We start from the raw sequence: 18,528 nt of genomic DNA on the forward strand, positions 1-18,528 counted from the left end.
TTCCACGCCAGTCGCGCTCGAACAATAGCTGGGTGTGTGAGGGTGATAACGTTCCTTACACGCGCGCACACACACACAAAACGGACGCACTCACACACGCCTTATTAGGCAAGCCGCCGCTCTTATACTGCCAAAAAGAAAAAAAAAGTGCACATGATTCAATGAATAAATGATAATTGCACAGAAAGGAAGGGTGGGGAGGATTAGGCGTTGCGTCATTGGCGCACGCAATAGCTGTGGTAGATGACTGGAAGTGTTTTGTTTTTTTTAACACGCTTTTTAAAATATGACAAAACCTTAATCTACAACTTTGACACACACGGAGCAGCAGAACATAGAGCAACTTGTAAAAGCCACATGAATCGGAATGTTTCACATCAATATTCCAGGCAAAAAAATACATACTCACCAAAAATGCCAAATCAAGCGCTCTTCTCCGGTGGGTGGGCGTGTCCGCTCAACTGTGAGCTGTCAATCGAATAGCACTACTTTGCCAACCTGTGTAAAAAAAAAACCAACACGCACACACACTTTGCTTGATACGATACCGTTTTAAATGACACTAGCCAGAAAGACGGAGATTCGAGGCAATCATTGAACCATATACTATTGGCTAAGACTGTTGGTATCGAATGGAAGTGCAAACCGTGCCCCACCGTATCAAATGTCAGATTTGTTTTGGACGTGTGCATTATGATGCAATTTTCGGTGCACCGTGGAGTTTTGCGCTAAGTATTGCGAGTGAGGAGGCTTTCCAGTGAGGTTTTTGCGCTCTTGCAAATTTGTGGTCGAGATGCAAACGACGTCGCTTTCGGATCCTCTCTGTTGCACAAGCTACCATTTGTCGCCTTGAGTGCCCTTTCCGTGCAATTTGATTGGGATTGGACTATACCAGAGGTGAAGCTCTGAATAGTTAGTTACCTTTGAATGCGTTTTGAGGGCGCCTCTGGGAACTTTTCAACGCTAGTCCAAACCGGCTTGCTCGAACTCTCCATTTGGTCACGGAAGTGTGACGCCATCTCGCCGCGCTCAGCATTCGGGGGGAGGAAAAAAACACTGACGTCGGAGTTGTGTGACTTGTGGCACAGTTAACCTTAGCAACAGAAAGTACATGAAACGAATAAACAGAACGAATGGGTAACACTGGAAAACTCCGACAAACATATCGTATCATTTGCTTTGGCAAACATTTTGTCTGGTTTTTAACTCGTGTATGGCAGACTTTACAAGTTGTGTTTAAAGAGTTGAAAAAAATAGAAACATCTATTCTGATATATTGTGAAATGATTTTCTTACATGTAAACCTTAAACTAGTTCAAAACTATATCTTGAAAATGTATTTGAAAATAACGGAATTAAAAAAAACTAAATCTATATCAATTGTGTCATTATAAAAAAGTTGAATGTCTGCAGCATAACCAAAGATGAGGTGCATACCTAATAAAAGGTATGTGAGCATACAAACGCCACCAGACCAAAGGGTCAATTGAAATATGGCTAAGAGTTTATTTACATCAATCTATATATAACAAACATTGACATTGACTTGTTTTGTTTGCTTCTGTTGTAAAAAAATAAAGTCAAATCTTATAAATTAATTCCCCAAAATCAGAAAAACTTGTGTTGTTTTCACAGAAAACTTTCATATGCATTATAAAGTTGACTGGGGTTGAAGTTGTCCGTTTTTTTTTGTTTTTTTTTTACTATTGCTCCTCGGACAGGAAACACTACGACGACAACGAAGACGACTCTCGGTTATGTAGCACCGTTAGAAAACAAATCGTAGAAGAATCTGTAGGTTACTTGGTGGTATTGAAACATGCTACATGTAAAAAAAGGCAAGTCATAGCATAAATAATTGTCCGTAGCTCTGTGATGGAGAGAGACCATGTGCTCTTTTGGAAGTCAAGTAGGGACAGAGGCGCTTCTGAGTCGCCGGGAGTCCCGAGGGTCTGGAGATGTCTTAAAGGGCCAGCAGCGTGGGCGAGTTGAGCGAGTCGGACGACTGCTCGTTGCCGCTGCTCCCGCGCCTGTGGGCCGCTCCGCAGCCGGGGAAGGCGTCAGCCTCGGGGAAGTTGAACACGAAGGAGGACGTGAAGGTGGTGCCGCTCGGCGTGCAGGTGACCACCGGCGTGCACAGCGGCATCTCAAAGTCACCGCTGGTCACCGACGGATGCAGCTGCTCCCAGTCCTGAGCGCCGCCGGACAGGTCCACCTCGGGGACAGAGCGCTCCACCTCCGTCTTGCTCAGCAGGTCCAGGGACTCGTCCAGTACCGAAGCGTCCAGGTCGCTCAGTTTGATCGGGCCGGCGGACGCGGCGGTGCCGGCAGGCAGGCCGGAGAAGAGCGAGTTGGAGACGGCGGGGGGCTCGGCGGAGACGCACGAGCGGGCCGGCGAGACCGATGCCGGAGGGAAGTCCGAGTCCAGCTCGGCGGGGACTTTGCAGATGGGTCGGTGGGCGGCCAGGATGAACTCCAGACGTTCCTTCTCCTTGAGGAGGTTGGCAATGTCGTTCTGAAGGCTGGACTTTTCGTCCTCCAGCTGATCAGTTTCCTGAGAAGACATAAAAGGGGAGAGGGTTGGAGAAATTGCAATATTGGGTTGCTGTGGGCGCGGCCTCATCAGTGACCAGATTTTGTACGTGAGCATCTGGCTGTGAACTGTGGCCAACGGCAGCTGTTTGCTAGCGTTATCGAGTGTATTATTATTATTATCTTCCAAGTCAGTCCCAAGTGAGGCAAATACTTACAGTTTGGAGCGTGTCGGTGAGCTCCCGCCTCCTGTTACGGCATTTGGCGGCCGCCTGCTTGTTTCTCTCCCGGCGAATCTTTCTTTTTGCTTCCTCCTCGGGTGAACTCTGCAAAAATGGAAAGTCAAAGTTAACCCGAGTGCTCGTGGACAAGAAAATGCACATTTTAAAGACATCTGATGAAATAAGAATCATAGTGAAATATTCACCTCTTCCATCCTGCCTCTCTTGGTGGTGCTGTGAGGGCGGGACGCCGACACCTTGACGGCCCCCCTGGGGTAGGCGGGGCTGGGCCTGGAGGTGAAGGAGTGTCCCCTGTGCGAGGGGGCCACCGAGGAGATGAGCGGCTGCACCATCCACTGCAGGTCAGGGCTGCTGGAGATGGCCGTCACCGTGGGGACGAACGAGGCACTCAAGGTAGTCAGCTCGGTATAATCCTGCAGAGGGGGAAGAAAAATGGACGTCAGCGCAATTCCAGGAGGGAGAAGGAATTTTTCTAGACAATACTTTTGTCAAACATCTAACTTGCAAATTGGTATCTTCGCTATGGCGCAATGTTTGTCAAAAACAAGACCGCTTTTATTCCTAAAAAGCGTATTGAATAAATACTACTGTGAGCCACTACGACTTGCATAAGGCACTCACTCTTTCAACATGAAGACTTCCTTCAATTGCATCATGATTCAAATAAAACGCACGACGCATCAAAGTTGCATTTGAACAAATGTGTACCGCTCGAGCGCTTCATTGTTGTCATGATTTATTTTTGGAGCAAACGCGTACCTGAGATTGTGGCGAGCCCATGCTGGAGTAGGATCCGGCTGGGGACGCTTGGTAGTAGCCCACGTTGCTGTCAGCGGCCGGGGACGCGGTGCTGCACCGGGAGGAGGAGTCGCACTCCGGCTTGAAAACGTTGAACATCATCGCTCCGGCACCGAGGCAAATTCCCAAGTTGAAAAGGAAAAACGTGAGGAAAGTCCTGCCCTGCCCTGTCCTGCCCTGCCGCCAAAGGCTTGCAAAGGTACAATGGATAAAGTACAATCAAATGACAAGAGTTCCAAAGGCTTCCTTGTTTGGTTTGGCCCGGTCTTGTCTTGTTGTCTCGTCGAGCAGTTGAGCGTGAACTGACAGGCAAGTCTGCTCGCAGCTCTTTTATAGTCTAGTCTAGTGACGTCACGGGTGCGAGGGGGAGACACCGAGGGTGGAAAAGACAGAAACGCGGAAGAAAACGTCAAGCTATCAGAACACAAGAGCTCTTCAAATACGTCTACCGTAGAAAATAAGCACCATTTAGCGAAATTCCAAGTATAATGAGGGCAAAAAGTCGACATTTTGACAGGAGTAGTCCTCCCGCTTTCAAGGAATGGAAGATTCCGCTCCGGGATCCCCTGTACGTCATTTTCCAAATATGGCGCATCCTGTAAAAAGGGGCGGGCTCTGATGGTAAACCCGACAGCGAGAGCGAGAGCGAGAGCGAGAGCTGGCCGCCGTGACGTTACGTAAGGCAACAAACAGTCAACTTGTGAAAAGCAAAGCTAATGCTCAGCACAATGGGCGACAAGTACGTGATGCAACCAACGCAAGACAGACTGCACAATCTTTCGAACGAACGGCTTGTTCTCAAGTGACCTACTTTCTTCTATATAGTCAGACAAAAGGACAGTAAATATTTGAAGATCAGATCTATAAACGTGGATATTTGCTTAGCATATTTTTAATCCTCCCAATTCTTATACTCTACATTAAATGCCAATAATGTTTTATCTTGTCTTTAAATAAATAAATAAATAAATAAATAAATAAATAAATAAATATATATATATATATATATATATATATATCGATAGATAGATAGATAGATAGATAGATAGATAGATAGATAGATAGATAGATAGATAGATAGATAGATAGATAGATAGATAGATATAGATATATATGTATAGATATAAAACAGTGTCTTGAGATATGACCTGAATTTGACCAAAATTGTTCCTTCAAATTCTCGCATATTTACCCTTATAAATGAATCTTTGGCCTGTCGGTGGCATTTTTGCTTCCGTGTTAGCATTGAGCTAAGGTAAAGTTGTTTGGTATGTCAATTTGTACCGCAGTCTACGTGCTGCTACTTCCAATGAAAGGGTGGCGTGCAAAGCAGGCCATCCGTTGACGTGCGGCGCGGCGCGGCGCGGCGCGGCGGACGTTCCAAGCCCCGGGGCGGTGCTCGTACTTTTCTCTCAAACAGGCGTGTCGCACTTGCAGAACAAGATGGTTGTGTGTGTGTAAATGTGGGCGAGTACTTTTCCAGGTGTTCCCTGAGAAGGGCAAGAGGGAATCCTGTGACCCCTCCCCTTCTCACCTGCATGGAGGCGAGGCCAGACAGGTAGAACAAGGCCATTGTCCTTCGGCAACCATTCCCACAAACTCCCTTCACGTGAACGATCACGCGTCTTGCACAATCATGTTGTCCGACACTTAATGCAGAACGAGGTCATAGTTCAGTTTATGCGCATGACGTGTTCCTGGCATTTATGATGGAATAGTGACTCCGTGAGACAGAGTGCAAATGCTGAAAACAAGTTGACAATGTGCATTATTCACGATATCACGGCGCTTGAAAGCTTTGTGTGTTTTGTTTCGCGCGCTGATTGTTGTTGTTGTTGTTGAATATTCCCGATCGCCATGGCAACACTCCACCCCTTTCGCGGTAGTGACGTGAACGTTTCGTAGGGCAACCGAGATGATTTATGTCAACAAAGTGGCATTGCTCGACGGCAGAAAAAAAAGGACCAGACTCCTCCTCGCTCCGGCGGGGTTTGTGCTCGGTGACGTCACAGGCGAAGCTTCCAGAAAGACGGCAGAGTGAGAGCTCTTGCGTGGATTCCTGTCTGTGAGCGTCGTGGCTGAAATAGGACACCTACCTCTGCAGGCGATGCGAGCGTGCCATCTTCTCGTATTTTGGTTGGCAAATATGTTGCATAATTGCATCTTCCATGACATGTTTGGCGTTATGTTTTTATTTTCAAGTCCTCAATCAACCAATGCGCTGATGCTGCCGGGTTAAAAATAGCCTTTTTGTTTGGGTGGGCGGTGAACTTTGAACTCCCTGGCTAACGATGTGCCAGTAAATAAGCCTCCTCCAACCCGGGACCCCTCCCTGGCAGAAGAGGCAGCGGCTGCCGGGAAGCCCAAGAGGCCCCCTTCCCTTCCCTTCCCTTGCTTTTCTATTCACAATGCCGGTCCCGCTTTCGCTTTCCCCGACTCCCGGTCACTCCAATGGCTCTGTGATGTCACCAGCGACCTAAAAATAGCTCTTAGAAATCAGTCAGGGGACCCATTTTAGTCTTTGTTGTATTGTTCTACTACTGAATTTTAATACCAAGCGCTCAAGCTGTTGTGAAATGCGCTCGCTAAAGTTGTATTGTATTCTTCCACAATACAAACACTTTGTATTCAGGCACTAATGAATAAAACCTCTGCAGGACTAGTAGTGGAATTTGATTGACAGTTCCTGCGAATAAAGCGGACACACCCACAGCGTTTGAGGCAGTTTAAGGCAAGAAAAGGGCTTTTTGGCTTGCATTCCTACCACTTACCACTCCAAAACATCTGTAAAAGTGGACTTGCATCTCTGATGATCGAAATGCAGGAACAATTTGTTGCCAGTGTCACGTAATGGGCGTTACATTTCTTCCCTGAGTGCTAAAAAGCAGAATAAATCACTAATGGTCAATTAACAGATCCCCCCCCCCCCGCTCCTCCTCTCTCTGTTGCGTCTGGAGCCGTCCCAAGCGCCCCCTGCCTGCGCTTGTGCGCCCCTGTTCACCGGAAATGCCATATATGGCGCAGAGGGTATTTTTCTTTTTTTGTCAACGATCGATCGTTCTGATCAGATGCACAGAGGTAAAAGACAACACAAATTGTGCTTAATTGAGGCACCTTTTTATAAAAATAAACATTGAATAAAAAAAAAAAAAACATCTAATAATGAGCACGTGAGCGCGGTGCCTCGTTGCATAAGGCAGCTGTGCAAAATGACGATTGCACAAACTGACAGAGCAAAAATAACGTTCTTGTTGAATAGAAAAGATCGCTATTGGAAATGAATTCGATTTCTGAGGGCATGTTCTCATATGACGAGTAAAAAAATGATAAAAAAAAAAAACGGGCCGCGGGTCACGTTGCAGGTATGATCCAGTAGCTGCATACGTTCGATGACGTCGTTCATTCATGACGTGCTAATGCGTGGGGTGCCGCCTCGCGTCGAACAAGACTGTTCTACTTTCATCATTTGCATTCATCAAAACATATTTTCATTGGATTATCATTGATTGTGGATTTATGATTGCTACTTTCACGCGCTACGTTGGAGGGGGCGGGGGGGCGCACCGTTGCTTTCCCCCCTAACCCCACCGAATGGTTTGCTCTCCTACGTTTCATTCATAAAATCCAGCTCACTATAAAAGGCGGGTCGTCCTGCCACTCGCTGCACTTTGCAACATTCACCAAGGCTGGCAAATGGAAGATAAGTGAGCATTCGTATGCATTATTTGATGCCCTCTGCCTTTTTCACACGCATCTCAATGTGTTCATTTCTTTTTATAGTTAAGAAGAAGAAAATCGAAATCAATCATGCACCCGGATTATTCCTCGGACTCGTCGTCGTCCAGCTGCAGCACAGCATCGCCTGGCGGGGACACTCTTGGGTGCAGCCTGCACCCTCCGTCACCGTCACCGCCACCTGACAACGACCAGGTAAAGAGTCACAAAAGGACTACAATTTAGAGAGAGAGAGAAAAAAATACGCACATTATTTATGTATTTTTTGGGGGCGCTGTCAGGATGTGGACAGCGGTGCGTCGGACTGCGTGGTGCCCAGCGCGGATGCCATCTCGCCAGATGATCGGTGGCGCACGTCTCAGGCGAGCGCGGTGGCGCTCGTCTCGCCTTCCAAACACGGCAGCAGGGGCCAGAAGAAGGCCAAGCCCTCCGCCTGCAGGAAAGGGCACAAAGACAAGGTACGACGCTGCAATGTAGCGCGTGCATGTTCATGCACGTGGTGCATGCGCGTATCTTCAGAGTCTGCAGCGCCTCTGCATCAGCATTCAGTGCAGGGACTTTGTGGAGCGGTTCTTGTTCTCGTCGCCTAAATATTTTCCCGTCCACTGGGGCTCATGAAAATGGTAATAATCACATCTAGTCCGGGGATTCACACCATGACCAAACCTGTTTTAACATTTCCAATTGGGGAGGAAAGGGTCGATTGAAGTAAAGGTGATCACCTTTTCATGTAGTAATAATGATAAAAGGAAAATGAGACAAATTCACAGTCCCACCGCTAGATGGCGACAACAGACTTCCTAACAGCAGGCCACCCACCGTCAAGTCACATTGGTTTCCTTACAGTGGAAGAACATCACTTTGATCCTTGAGAAGTTTTGACTTTTGAAACTTTTTTTTTCATCTAAACCTTTGGCGTACACATACTGTGTGCACTTTTTTTTCCCCAAATGCGTCCATGTGTTTGTTTTTGTCGCTTGCGTCTGCAGTCTTCCAAAGAAGAGGACGAGAGGCGGAGAATTCGCCGGGAGCGGAACAAAATTGCTGCGGCAAAATGCCGCAACAGGCGCAGGGAGCTGATCGACACGCTGCAAACTGTACGTGTCAAGAAAATCAGTTTGTTTCTCTCTAAAGAGCATATGAGCGATGCCTGACTTCCCCTCCCCGCTAGGAAACTGACCAACTGGAAGAGGAGAAGTCCATCCTTCAGTCGGAGATAGACGAGCTCCTGAAGGAGAAGGAGCGCCTGGAGCAGGTGTTGTCCTCGCACGAGTCCTCCTGCTGTAAGCTGGAGGAGAAATCCCACGAGGACGAAGTCACGATGATGTCGGCCGAAAGCGTCGGCCTGGCCGAAGTCCGCTGCATCCCGGCCGCCGCCATCTTCGGCAACTCCGACCTCCTCCTGTCCTCCAACCTGGAGGAGGACCGAGACGAGAGCCTGGAGGACGACCTGGACGACTTGGTCCCCAGTCTCGAGATGGAGGCGGCGACGTCCGAGGAGGGGGAGGCGGCGGCCGGGGCCTTCGTCCCCGACATCGCGGACCTGAGCGGGCCTCTCTGCCTCCCCGACTGGGAAACCTTGTACAAGTCGGTGGCTGACGACCTGGAATGTCTGGGCGCGCCGCTCGCCGCCGCGTCTTCCGGCCCCTCGTGCGGCGCCATCTACCGCACCGGCGTCTTCTCCTTCAACTTGGCCGACTTGGACGCCTTGGCGGAGGACGCCCGGAGCGGCCTGGAAGACAGTCTCAACTCGCCGACACTCCTGGCGTTGTGAAGGGTGAATGGAAAAAAAAAAAAGAAAGAAAGTACAATATATAGTGAATCGTGTACGTACTATATATCAAATATCTATTGTAAAAACGCCAAACTGTGATCTAGAGGGGGTTCACTGTACTCTTGTTTTTTTTTTTTGGTCGTGTATGTTTGCTGTTGTTGAAACTTCCAAAGTGCAGATGATGTGGAATAAATATGGCGGGGCTGAATTCTTCCATTCTGGTGCAAGTGCGCTTGTCCAAAATGAACGCTTCACAAAAACATGCATGCAAACAAGTGTCTGTCATGTAAATCTGGATGGAATGATGTACGTGCTGTAGACAAACTTGATGTAACAATGTAACAATGACCAAAAGAGTAACGGATGTGTAGCATTTTTCCATGTAATGTCATATTTCAATGTTTGTGCCATCTCTATTTTACTGGGACATATTTTATGACATAGTTTATTTTTTTACATATGGAAAATATGCGATGCAAAGAGGAAAAAAATAAACGGTGACATTGAAACATGGAGCGTCTGAGTTAGATTTTGAAGGAGAATGATACAAAAATCATTTCTGGGGGAGAAAACACTGAGTGGGAGCTTGATTTGAATCAACTTATTCATTGCGTTTCCTACGCTGCCCAAAAGCAACGACGTGCCGACGTCACGGAGCGAGTAGCGTGCTGCGTCACGTCCGTTGACCAAATATGGAGCGGGGCGGGGAATAGCCGCCTGTTTTGTTTCTATGGCAACGGCCGTGTCCTCGCCGCCGCCGCTGCCGCCGGGGGAAACGTTTTTTTTTTTTTCTTTCGCCCTCTTTTTTTAATCGAATGTGAATAAACAACCGTGAGTTTCGACGAGTATTTCAAGAACAGCTTCGTAGTAGATCACGAGATGTGGTTACGAGCTAGCAAAGAAAGTCAAAGCAAAACGGGGAAGGCATGTGTCGGTGCGTTCAAGGTCACTGTGCGATCAGGAGATTACAGTTGCGTCAGATTGAGCACATTAGGGGGCGCTACAACGTTCACGGGCTAACGACACTCACTTGCCACAACATTGGGTAATAACGTGGACTCTTACCAAAATTCTACTAGCGAGTAGAACCAAAGGTTTATTTTGTGAATAGAATTTGTACTTTGTGTCACCAGTGATGAATACCTGTGTTGTGTGGCTGGCAGTGTGCAGGTGTTCCCAATATTCTGGCCAGTGACTGTCCCAGTGTACGATCCACCGCTTCCCGTTTCGAATATTTAGCTGCAACGATGGCTAAAGCTTGGCTAGCTTTTTCTTGCTTCATCCAAGTCCGGTCGCGAGAGGCTTCTCACCTCTTCGGGCATTGCCACGGCAAAATACCACAAACATCACAACCTGACACTTAGGAGACACGCGGTGGATCCGCTTGGACAAATAGTTAGAGGTAAATTAGGTGCGTGAACACGGTGGATATCAAAAGTCTACACACCCCTGTTCTTGTGACTGAGTGAGTGAGTGAGTCAACTTTCCCACAGTAGGATGGTTAAGATTTTGAAAGCAGCTTCAAGCTAACATATCATACTAAGGCCATTGATGGGCTGACGTCACCGCGCGCTCGCCATAAATGGTGACATTGATTAATGCCCGTAAATGTAGCACTTCCCTGGGAATGAGATAACGTGATGCGGAAGGAAAAAGTGAGCGCAGATGTGAGACATGCAACAAGAGCTCGGAGACAATCTATCCAACTAACAAGCCCATGACGGGACCATTCTTTTGTGCATAAAGTCAAAGTCCGCTTTATTGTCAATTCCTTCACATGCCAGGCACACAAAGAGATCGAAATTACGTTTCCCCGTACGTACGGCGGGCTCCTTGAATTTGAAAAGAGACTGAACAGATTTTTACCATTGATGACATTTTCAATGGAACAATCACAAATGAGCTATGGGGGGGGGGGGGGGGGGGGGGGAACTCAAAAGTAGAATTTCCTTCTTCAGCACAACTGCAAGAATGGCAAAGATCTCAGTTGCTGAAATCAACTTCCCATTATGACCCGGCTCTTATGAAATATGGAAAGATTTGCAAAAAAGTGCCAACGGCCGGTCGGGCGTCTGCGAGGATCCCGAAAGGAGAACAACAAGAAGGAAGGAAGCAAATTAATAGGGGCATTATTGTGTCTGCAGTGCGGTCAAGGAAGAGGAATGAGTCAAGACGGGAAGGGACGAAACGGGACGAGACTGGACGCTGTCTGGCATGAGCCACCGGTATTTCCCAGAGAGGTGGCACGCTTGTGCACAAAAGACATTTGAAATCACCGAGCAGACGTGAAGCAAATAAGCAAATCAATACTGACCTGATCTGACCTGCACGCTCACGTGAGGAGGCGGGGGCGCCACCTGGCGGGAAACACAAACGTGGAGCACATCAATGATGACAATTGAAATACAGTCACCCAAAAAGACCTCATTTGGAGTTGTTGACACTCTTCTCTGTGGTGTGTGTGTGTCAAATTGACAAGACACTGACTTTTGTTTCACGGGCACTCCAATGGATTAACGTGGAGTCCAAATCCCATTGGCGACACGTGACCATATCAGATCACTTTGTTTATTTTCTTGCATCCAAGTGACACTTCGGACCATCTCGTCCTTCCAGAAAAGCTGATCACTTCTGCTTTATTAACCCGCTTGGCACCTTTGAAATGTGTTCCAGGTCTATGTTTGGAGCCAGCGTGACGCACATACACGACCCCCTCCCTCACAGATGTGAGACATAAATCACAGCGGAGCCAAATTAGAAGCTAAAAAAAAAAGGGGAACACAGTGGGGTATTTTGGAATAACCCCGGTGGCATGCTTTGTGACTGGAACAATTGAGTACCTTGACAAAAATATGAAATTAGTCAAGAGTGGACAAACACATGGCAACTTTTGGGAGTAAAGTCTCGAATACCGCACGTCTATTTTGTTACCCATTGTGAACACTAGGGGAAAGCAGAGAGGCCAAATTTCACACTTTCTGGAACTTTCCTTAACCTCCCTCCCTTAAGCCAACGGTGAGACAGACGTCCACTCCGTTTGGGTTTCTTCCACAACGGCCAATTGTGACTCAAGCAAAATAGCACTTAAGGGCACTTTAAGGCCAAAGAAAGATGGCGCTCGCCCTTGCAAGATTTATAGCCTCGGAGTTGCCGGGGCCAGCTGCAATAACATGATTCCGAGCTGCACGTGAGTCAATGGAAGGTGCCGGGGGGGGCAAACCAGGGTTCAACAAAGCAAATAAAAAGCCACTCAAGTAAGTCTTGTGTAAGCTGTCCGTCGTGTGGCACGTACCAAAGAGGAAGTGCAAATCAACACTTGGGGTGCCAGCAATAAGTTGAAGTGCAAGCAGAAATGGAACAAAAGCAAATGGCCGCTTGACATACTGCGTGCACTTGTTTCTATGTAGCGGCTCCTGTCAACAGCAGAGACAGGCGCCTGCCTGGATGAGCGTCCAAAGTTTTCCTGTCCGCTTGTGTATGTTTTCCGTTGCTAGGGGGCGGAGCGGGCCGGCCCGCCCGCCCGCCCGCCGACTTCGGCCCGCCCCTCCGTCCTCTCATGCACGCTTACGTCTGGCTCGGCCACTTCCGCATTCCGGAGTTCTCCCAGACCTGGCCCACTACTTAAGCGGGCTGATGCAACCACTCGGGCTAGTCCCCGAAGCCGAAGCCGACTCTGGGGGGGGGGGAAAAAAAAGGCACAATTCAGCATTCGGCTCATCCCATCCGGATTGTTTTGATTTTTGTTTGTTTAGACGCACAACAGGTAAGCGCGCGACTCGCCGTCGCCTCGCCTTTGTGTTATTCTTCTTTTCTGATGGCTTCGTAGAGTTGTTAGTACATGATGTCGATTTTTTGGGGAGGAACGGCTACTTGTAAAAATAGCCGCTGCTCGGCCATGTGCTCCGCACCGATCGCGCTGCAATCAATCCCTTGTAAACTTTGCTGTGTTACATGGTCGTAGGGGAGGGGATGTCTGCTTCCTTCGCATGCGCCCCCCCCTCCGCGGTATGCAAGCTTGCTTCCTCTAATATCACGGCAAATGATCAAGCTTTTTCATTTGGGCTGAGCTTTTCAATGCACCCCGCTCGCGGAGACAGTTATGTAACGCCAACACGTCGCAGGATGACGGCGAGCGACTCCGCTCACTTTGCAGGCGTTGAAGATTCAAAGCGCTAAAAGCGGGGAGGGGAGTTCAATGGCGACGTTACAATATTGTCACCTCGCAGACGTCGGATATCCTATTACTGTTGGTACATGTCGTCGATGGAAGAATTGCCTTTGAGCGTACGCTCCGTGTTTTGGGCAGGGTTCGTTCAAGGTCGTAAAGGATCGCAAAGACCTTTCCCGACCTGCTTCTTTCTTGTAAACTTATCATGTTTCTGTGAATAAATGTTCATTCATAGTGTTCAAGTCAACATGTCATTTCTTTTGAATGGGATTCAGATGAACACTAAAAGCTCTTTCAAAAATAGTCGATCAGAAAAAAATGTGATCCTCTTCACTCACATATTCTACACAAATGACTCAAGCGGCAAAGGTTTGAAATGAATTGCTAATTAATGATGCTATTTCTCCACAGTGTGCGAACACAGTTGCAACATTGACAGAAGAAGTTCTCTCGGAGTAAGTATTGTGCATTTACCAAACTTTTCTATTTAAGCAATCGATTGTGTGACTAAGGTTCACCGAAATATCTTTCAAATAAGGGAAGAAAGAACATTTTCGGAGTGATTCATCTCAATGAACCTCAAGCCGTCTGCCTGAATGGTTAAGGCCGGCCGGCCGAGCGAGCGAGCGAGCGTGGAATGGGAACTATGATGTGATGGCAGGCATGCGAGCGAGCGACCTGCGAGTTCAAAGGTTCAGCCTTTTCCAAATTTGAGACTGGACAAGTCTCCAGCTGCTGCACGTACGCCGCAGGGGGGGGGAGTGGGCAACGCGTGTGATGCCTCTCCTGACTTTTGGCTCTATTTGTGTTGTTGGGGCATGTTTGGGCGTTAGAAGAGGAAAAAAAAAAAAAGGGATTTCTGCCACCGGCAGGCAGCTCGGGGCTAAAGGTGCTGGGAGCCTGGACGTGGGCGCGCGGGCACGCGGGTGGGCAGGCGCGCGGGCGTTTTATTTGAAGTGGAAATGCCTTCCAGTACGTCTGTGGGGAGCTGGAATTGGCGAGCTGCACCGCAGTGCACACACACACTGCAGACGCATTGCAGGAGGCCCGCCCGCCCGCCAGCCAACAGCATTTTCACTGCTGTCACCTTATCATTGTTGGCCTTGCAAATCTTTTGGAAATATTACCGCAAGGACAACGGCTCCAAAAATCAGCACGGTGTGCCGGATGGATGACCAAAAGGATGGAAGGGCATTACATTGACAAGCGGGTGTTGCATCATCTCACAAATGACATTTTCTGGCTTCAGCTCAGCCAATTTCTTCTCATTGCGGGGCGAATTTGGGAACCGCCGTGGCTTTTTGTCTGCCTTCATTGAATCTATCAAACAAGCCCACCCAAGACGGCCATATCTTTGGGCCGATGCTCACGTCTGGATGATGGCGGACAGATTGTTCTTTGAGCCTTGCCATTTTCTGCTAATAACTTGCCGATGCCCACACGCCTGCCTCCCTCCCTCCCTCCACATCTAGGCGCCGGCTCCCGGGCCGGTTGTCCCGAGACGCCAATGAAAATAGGACGAGGGCTCGCAGGAATGTCCGTCCTGACGCTCGCTGCTCTGGAGACAAATTCTCCGGTTTCCCGGGAGCGTTGCGTAAGGCCGAGCGACTGAGCGCAGATGGTAACGATGATGGCTGAGACGTTGTCCGCAGAGCGAGCGTGCCTTGGCCTCCGGCCTCACCGCTTACCGCTCGCAACTCGGCGGAACATTTCATCCCGGGCGAGATGCTGCTGTGCGGCCTTTTTCAATGGCTGTGGCCGATTCCATTTTGGAAAGTGTTCTGGCTGTTCCCGTAAATGTGGCGCGTCTGGCGGCCAAAAACGCTTTGTCTCAAGGTTAAGCCAAGTTAATTACCTTTGGTTTAGGTCCCGTGCGACGGAGGTGCGATGGTTTCGGGACACGTGCTCCTTAGATTTTCACTTCTGCGTGACGAGAGAAGGGGAAATGAATCAAAAGCTGGACTGCATCGTGACAAATTGAACTGAGCGCTAGCTCAAAACAACAAGGAGCCTACAGTGCAGTGGCTGTGAAAAAAAAAAAAACCTATATAAAAGTAATGAGATGCCTTTGAACGCGCCAACCCCCCCCTCACATTGACGGCGGCTGGAGGGAATGCAGATAATGGGGGCTGCCGCCGGTCGTCCCGCTGGCTATTGAAAAGGAATTCCACAGCCCTGCTAATTGTTCTCAGGAAAGACTCAGGAAACGGAGCGAGCTGAAAGTGAGGCCAGGCCGATCCCAAATGTATGCGTGAAGCCAGCCAGACTACATTTGGGCCGGGAACCAGAAACAACATTGAGCGGGTGCTTCCTATATTTCACAGCTAAGACGCCAGTGACATTTGGTGGCGCTGGAGAAGACGGACGGACACTTTTCCAAAGGGGAATTCTGTCGGAAGCGGAACGAGGCCCCTGCCCCGCCGTAGAGGGACTTGAAGAGCACCCAATGGTTTTTCTTTCCAGTGACTTTCTCAAACGACTCGTTCGGAGGCAACTGTTGCTCTGGCTGGGCTCGCACGCGGGCCGCTGCGCAAAATGAAAAAGTTCTTGGCCTTTCACAGAGAGGCAATTTTGTCAAAGACAGATCTTTACCAGAGCTGTCTTGTTCTTTTCCTCTCCAGCAAAAACAACAGGCGGCTGCCAAGCGCCGTGTAAATGGGAGTTATACATGAAGTGGGCGAGGGAGAGAGAAAAAAAAAGAGAGGGAGGGAGGGAGACAGGGAGGAATTAAATGATCAAATGCCTCATTTGACGCTCGAACCCTTGCAGCCAATAAGTCACGCAGCCCCAATGAAGAGGTCACGGACGAGAGCTTGCCAGCGCAGGTGGACGGACGGACGGACGCTTTTCTCCTGTCGACGGCAAAAGTTAAAGACAGCGGCCATTTGTTTGCCTGCTTGCGAGTCAGAATCAATATTTCTTCTCTTTCGGTCCAACCGTAAAAAGACTTTGCGCTCCATATGCTGGGGTGGAGTGCGTTACGTTACGTAAGCTCTCTCTATGGCTTTTGTAATGGCTCAAGTCTTATAGGGGAGGGGAGGGGGAGGGGGAGGGTATAACTTACCATCCATCGTTGGCTGTCAGCTCATCGGACTGCAGCACAGTCAGCTGTTTGAGAGCACGGCACAATAGCGCTCTTTGTTTGCCGCATCTGAGAGGGGCTTTGTTCGGCTCCCGTCCAACCTGTCCGGCCGGGCACGGAAGCCCAGGAGGGGGAATACAACTGGCGAGGCGCTGGCCTCCCCCCTCGCCGCGGGGATGCGGCAACTTCTGAAATCAAAGGGCTCAAAGGTCAGATGATTATGAATTGGAGCGGATTGTGGATGCCTCCATTCAATATTTTGAGAAGCGGTTAGTTATTCTTTCCACAAATGACTTTGGGGTTTTCCCTACTGTCGAATAACACGTTACCAACCAAGCAAGCGTCGGGTCCACTCGCAGCAAGTGGCCGCGGTCTGTTGGCAAAAACAACAAGCGGTTGTCGCGGCGATGTCGGACCACCGGGACGGGAGGCGGGCGCAATGTCACGCCGGGGCGGCCGCCATCTGACCGAGGACTCTGCTGGGATACAAACTCACAAGCCTTTTGCTCTCCTCCCAACAGCAGCGGCGGCGGCGGCCGGGCGGGACATGATGCCGGGACAGATCCCGGACCCTTCGCTGGCGGCGGGCTCCCTGCCCTGCCTGGGCCCGCTGGCGGGCATCTCGGCCACCACGCTCACCGACCGGCTGAAACTGGCCGACTTCCACCAGCTGGGCGCCATGTTCTCGCCGCTGCACTTCCTCGGCAGGCTGGGAAAGAGGCCGCTGAGCATCAAGACAGAGGTGAGCTTCCAGACACGGCGCCGCGGACATTCCCATCTGACCGTCGGCACCTTTGCAGATGGATGAAGACGAAGAGAGGAGGAAACGGCGGCGAGAGAAAAACAAAGTAGCGGCGGCGCGATGCCGGAACAAGAAGAAGGAACGAACGGACTTCCTTCAAAGGGTGATTTTCCCACGCAAAGCCCACGACGGCGCGAGCGACGTCCCCGCCGTTGTCCATCTGAGCAATGCCCATTTGTTTCCCTCCCGTCAGGAATCGGAGCGTCTGGAGATGGTCAACTCGGACCTGAAGGCTCAGATCGAGGAGCTCCGCCTCGAGCGGCAGCAGCTGATGGTGATGCTCAACCTGCACCGGCCCACCTGCATCGTGCGCACCGACAGCGTCAAAACCCCCGAAAGCGAGGCCGACCCCCTGCTGGAGCAGCTGTCCGCCGACGCCAAGTGAAGGGGGGGGGGGGGACGCAGAGGGGAACAACCCCCCCCCCCCCTCCTCACGGGCGTACGTCACACGTGCCAATATCACATTTCCAAGTAAGCACTTGAGCTCCAAGCTGGCCACTTTTGGGGACTGGACACACAGACGTGCAGTTGTGTGCAAACAGGAGGCGGCTGTGTCCGCGGCAGACCGGAAAAAAGCCCGGTTGCGGCTCCGGATCGGTTGCCGTGCCGACGGTGACACCCGCCGTGCCTCGTCACCGACGTCCGCCGTGCCTCGTCACCGACGTGCCGGCTCCGCATAGAAAAGGAAACGGCACGCAGCAGCAAAAAAAAAAAAAAAAAAAGGGACCAATGGACACCGGTGGGAAAAGGCCGCAAAGAACGGTCGGTGCTCTGGTGGTGCGCCGTGGCCAGATTTGCTTGACTTCTGGCGTACTATACTCAGTGCAAGTGCACCACCGTTAAGTTGTTTTTATACATATTTTGGATTTTGTAATACTTTGCATCAGCCGCCCGCAAACGACGGCGGCGGTTACCGGTTGATCCGACTCGTGGTGGTGACGCTGGCGTCATGAAATAGCACATAAGGAAAAAAAATAGAACAAATGTGTTGACACTCATTTATTGTACTTGTTTTCTACGACCCGAAATGCCCGGCGATCACTTGATGTGATTCTTCAACCTACAGTTTTGTTGATGAGCAGTATTTCAATGTCTGGACATGTATCTGCCATGTATGACACTTTTACCCTGCGTAGATTTAAAATCTATTTTTGAATTCATTTCTAATCGTCCTCCCTTTTATAAAACACACCATGAAAAGGGACTGTTGGCAAGTGGCGCCATCTGCTGGACGCTTTGTGAACCAACATCAAGTTGGATTTGGGTCAGCGACGCTTCCCATTTGAAGGCCATCGGTCGTTTTGTTGCCTTTTCATTTTTCTTATTGACATCCGTCTTGGCAATCTTTTGTTTGAGCCCCTCATCAAACATTTGAGGGTCTGCTAAAGAGTCCTC

At 49.6% G+C, this 18,528-nt stretch overlaps 3 protein-coding genes and 1 long non-coding RNA gene across 7 annotated transcripts; 2 read left to right on the top strand and 2 right to left on the bottom strand.

Moving 5' to 3' along the window:
* Positions 1 to 1,482: 1,482 nt before the first annotated feature.
* On the bottom strand, positions 1,483 to 4,196 carry fosab (Fos proto-oncogene, AP-1 transcription factor subunit b). The gene is made up of 4 exons (XM_085938095.1): positions 3,534 to 4,196; positions 2,960 to 3,187; positions 2,751 to 2,858; positions 1,483 to 2,554 (listed from the first exon to the last, which is right to left on the bottom strand). Exons 1-4 carry the CDS (start codon positions 3,672 to 3,674, stop codon positions 1,964 to 1,966), a joined length of 1,068 nt encoding a protein of 355 aa, XP_085794221.1. The 5' UTR covers positions 3,675 to 4,196; the 3' UTR covers positions 1,483 to 1,963.
* A 2,491-nt stretch (positions 4,197 to 6,687) lies between these two features.
* Positions 6,688 to 16,305, bottom strand: LOC147042052 (uncharacterized). The gene is made up of 6 exons (XR_015068829.1): positions 15,993 to 16,305; positions 15,105 to 15,172; positions 12,650 to 12,754; positions 11,396 to 11,438; positions 7,557 to 9,069; positions 6,688 to 7,488 (listed from the first exon to the last, which is right to left on the bottom strand). It is a non-coding gene; the product is annotated as an uncharacterized LOC147042052 (long non-coding RNA).
* On the top strand, positions 7,060 to 9,590 carry LOC147042053 (protein c-Fos-like). 2 transcript variants are annotated; one of them, XM_085937025.1, is made up of 5 exons: positions 7,060 to 7,276; positions 7,353 to 7,502; positions 7,589 to 7,765; positions 8,297 to 8,404; positions 8,479 to 9,590. In XM_085937025.1, exons 2-5 carry the CDS (start codon positions 7,380 to 7,382, stop codon positions 9,079 to 9,081), a joined length of 1,011 nt encoding a protein of 336 aa, XP_085793151.1. In that variant the 5' UTR covers positions 7,060 to 7,276; positions 7,353 to 7,379; the 3' UTR covers positions 9,082 to 9,590. The 2 variants fall into 2 exon arrangements, with proteins under 2 accessions (XP_085793151.1, XP_085793152.1); XM_085937026.1 differs by having other exon boundaries at positions 7,060 to 7,502.
* LOC147042054 (jun dimerization protein 2-like) lies at positions 12,684 to 18,293 on the top strand. 3 transcript variants are annotated; one of them, XM_085937029.1, is made up of 5 exons: positions 12,684 to 12,844; positions 13,661 to 13,704; positions 16,853 to 17,073; positions 17,132 to 17,236; positions 17,327 to 18,293. In XM_085937029.1, the coding sequence occupies exons 3-5, from the start codon at positions 16,879 to 16,881 to the stop codon at positions 17,516 to 17,518; spliced, it is 492 nt and encodes a 163-aa protein (XP_085793155.1). In that variant the 5' UTR covers positions 12,684 to 12,844; positions 13,661 to 13,704; positions 16,853 to 16,878; the 3' UTR covers positions 17,519 to 18,293. The 3 variants fall into 3 exon arrangements, with proteins under 3 accessions (XP_085793155.1, XP_085793156.1, XP_085793153.1); XM_085937030.1 differs by lacking the exon at positions 12,684 to 12,844 and having other exon boundaries at positions 12,873 to 13,704; XM_085937027.1 differs by lacking the exons at positions 12,684 to 12,844; positions 13,661 to 13,704 and having other exon boundaries at positions 16,313 to 17,073.
* Positions 18,294 to 18,528: the final 235 nt, after the last annotated feature.

The sequence above is a fragment of the Syngnathus leptorhynchus genome, chromosome 18 (assembly GCF_054491065.1).
Source record: "Syngnathus leptorhynchus isolate UIUO chromosome 18, UIUO_Slep, whole genome shotgun sequence".
Classification (NCBI taxonomy): Eukaryota; Metazoa; Chordata; class Actinopteri; order Syngnathiformes; family Syngnathidae; genus Syngnathus; species Syngnathus leptorhynchus.

Bases quoted from the DNA above. Each gene is read 5' to 3' on its own strand.
- fosab (XM_085938095.1), bottom strand. From the start codon at position 3,674: ATGATGTTCAACGTTTTCAAGCCGGAGTGCGACTCCTCCTCCCGGTGC. The intron at 3,188-3,533 runs GTACGCGTTTGC...CCCCCTCTGCAG, and splicing joins TGGGCTCGCCACAATCTCAG to GATTATACCGAGCTGACTAC. The intron at 2,859-2,959 runs GTGAATATTTCA...CCATTTTTGCAG, and splicing joins AGAGAGGCAGGATGGAAGAG to AGTTCACCCGAGGAGGAAGC.
- LOC147042053 (XM_085937026.1), top strand. From the start codon at position 7,380: ATGCACCCGGATTATTCCTCGGACTCGTCGTCGTCCAGCTGCAGCACA. The intron at 7,766-8,296 runs GTACGACGCTGC...TTGCGTCTGCAG, and splicing joins GGAAAGGGCACAAAGACAAG to TCTTCCAAAGAAGAGGACGA. The intron at 8,405-8,478 runs GTACGTGTCAAG...CCTCCCCGCTAG, and splicing joins TGATCGACACGCTGCAAACT to GAAACTGACCAACTGGAAGA.
- LOC147042054 (XM_085937027.1), top strand. From the start codon at position 16,621: ATGACTTTGGGGTTTTCCCTACTGTCGAATAACACGTTACCAACCAAG. The intron at 17,074-17,131 runs GTGAGCTTCCAG...GCACCTTTGCAG, and splicing joins CGCTGAGCATCAAGACAGAG to ATGGATGAAGACGAAGAGAG. The intron at 17,237-17,326 runs GTGATTTTCCCA...CCCTCCCGTCAG, and splicing joins GAACGGACTTCCTTCAAAGG to GAATCGGAGCGTCTGGAGAT.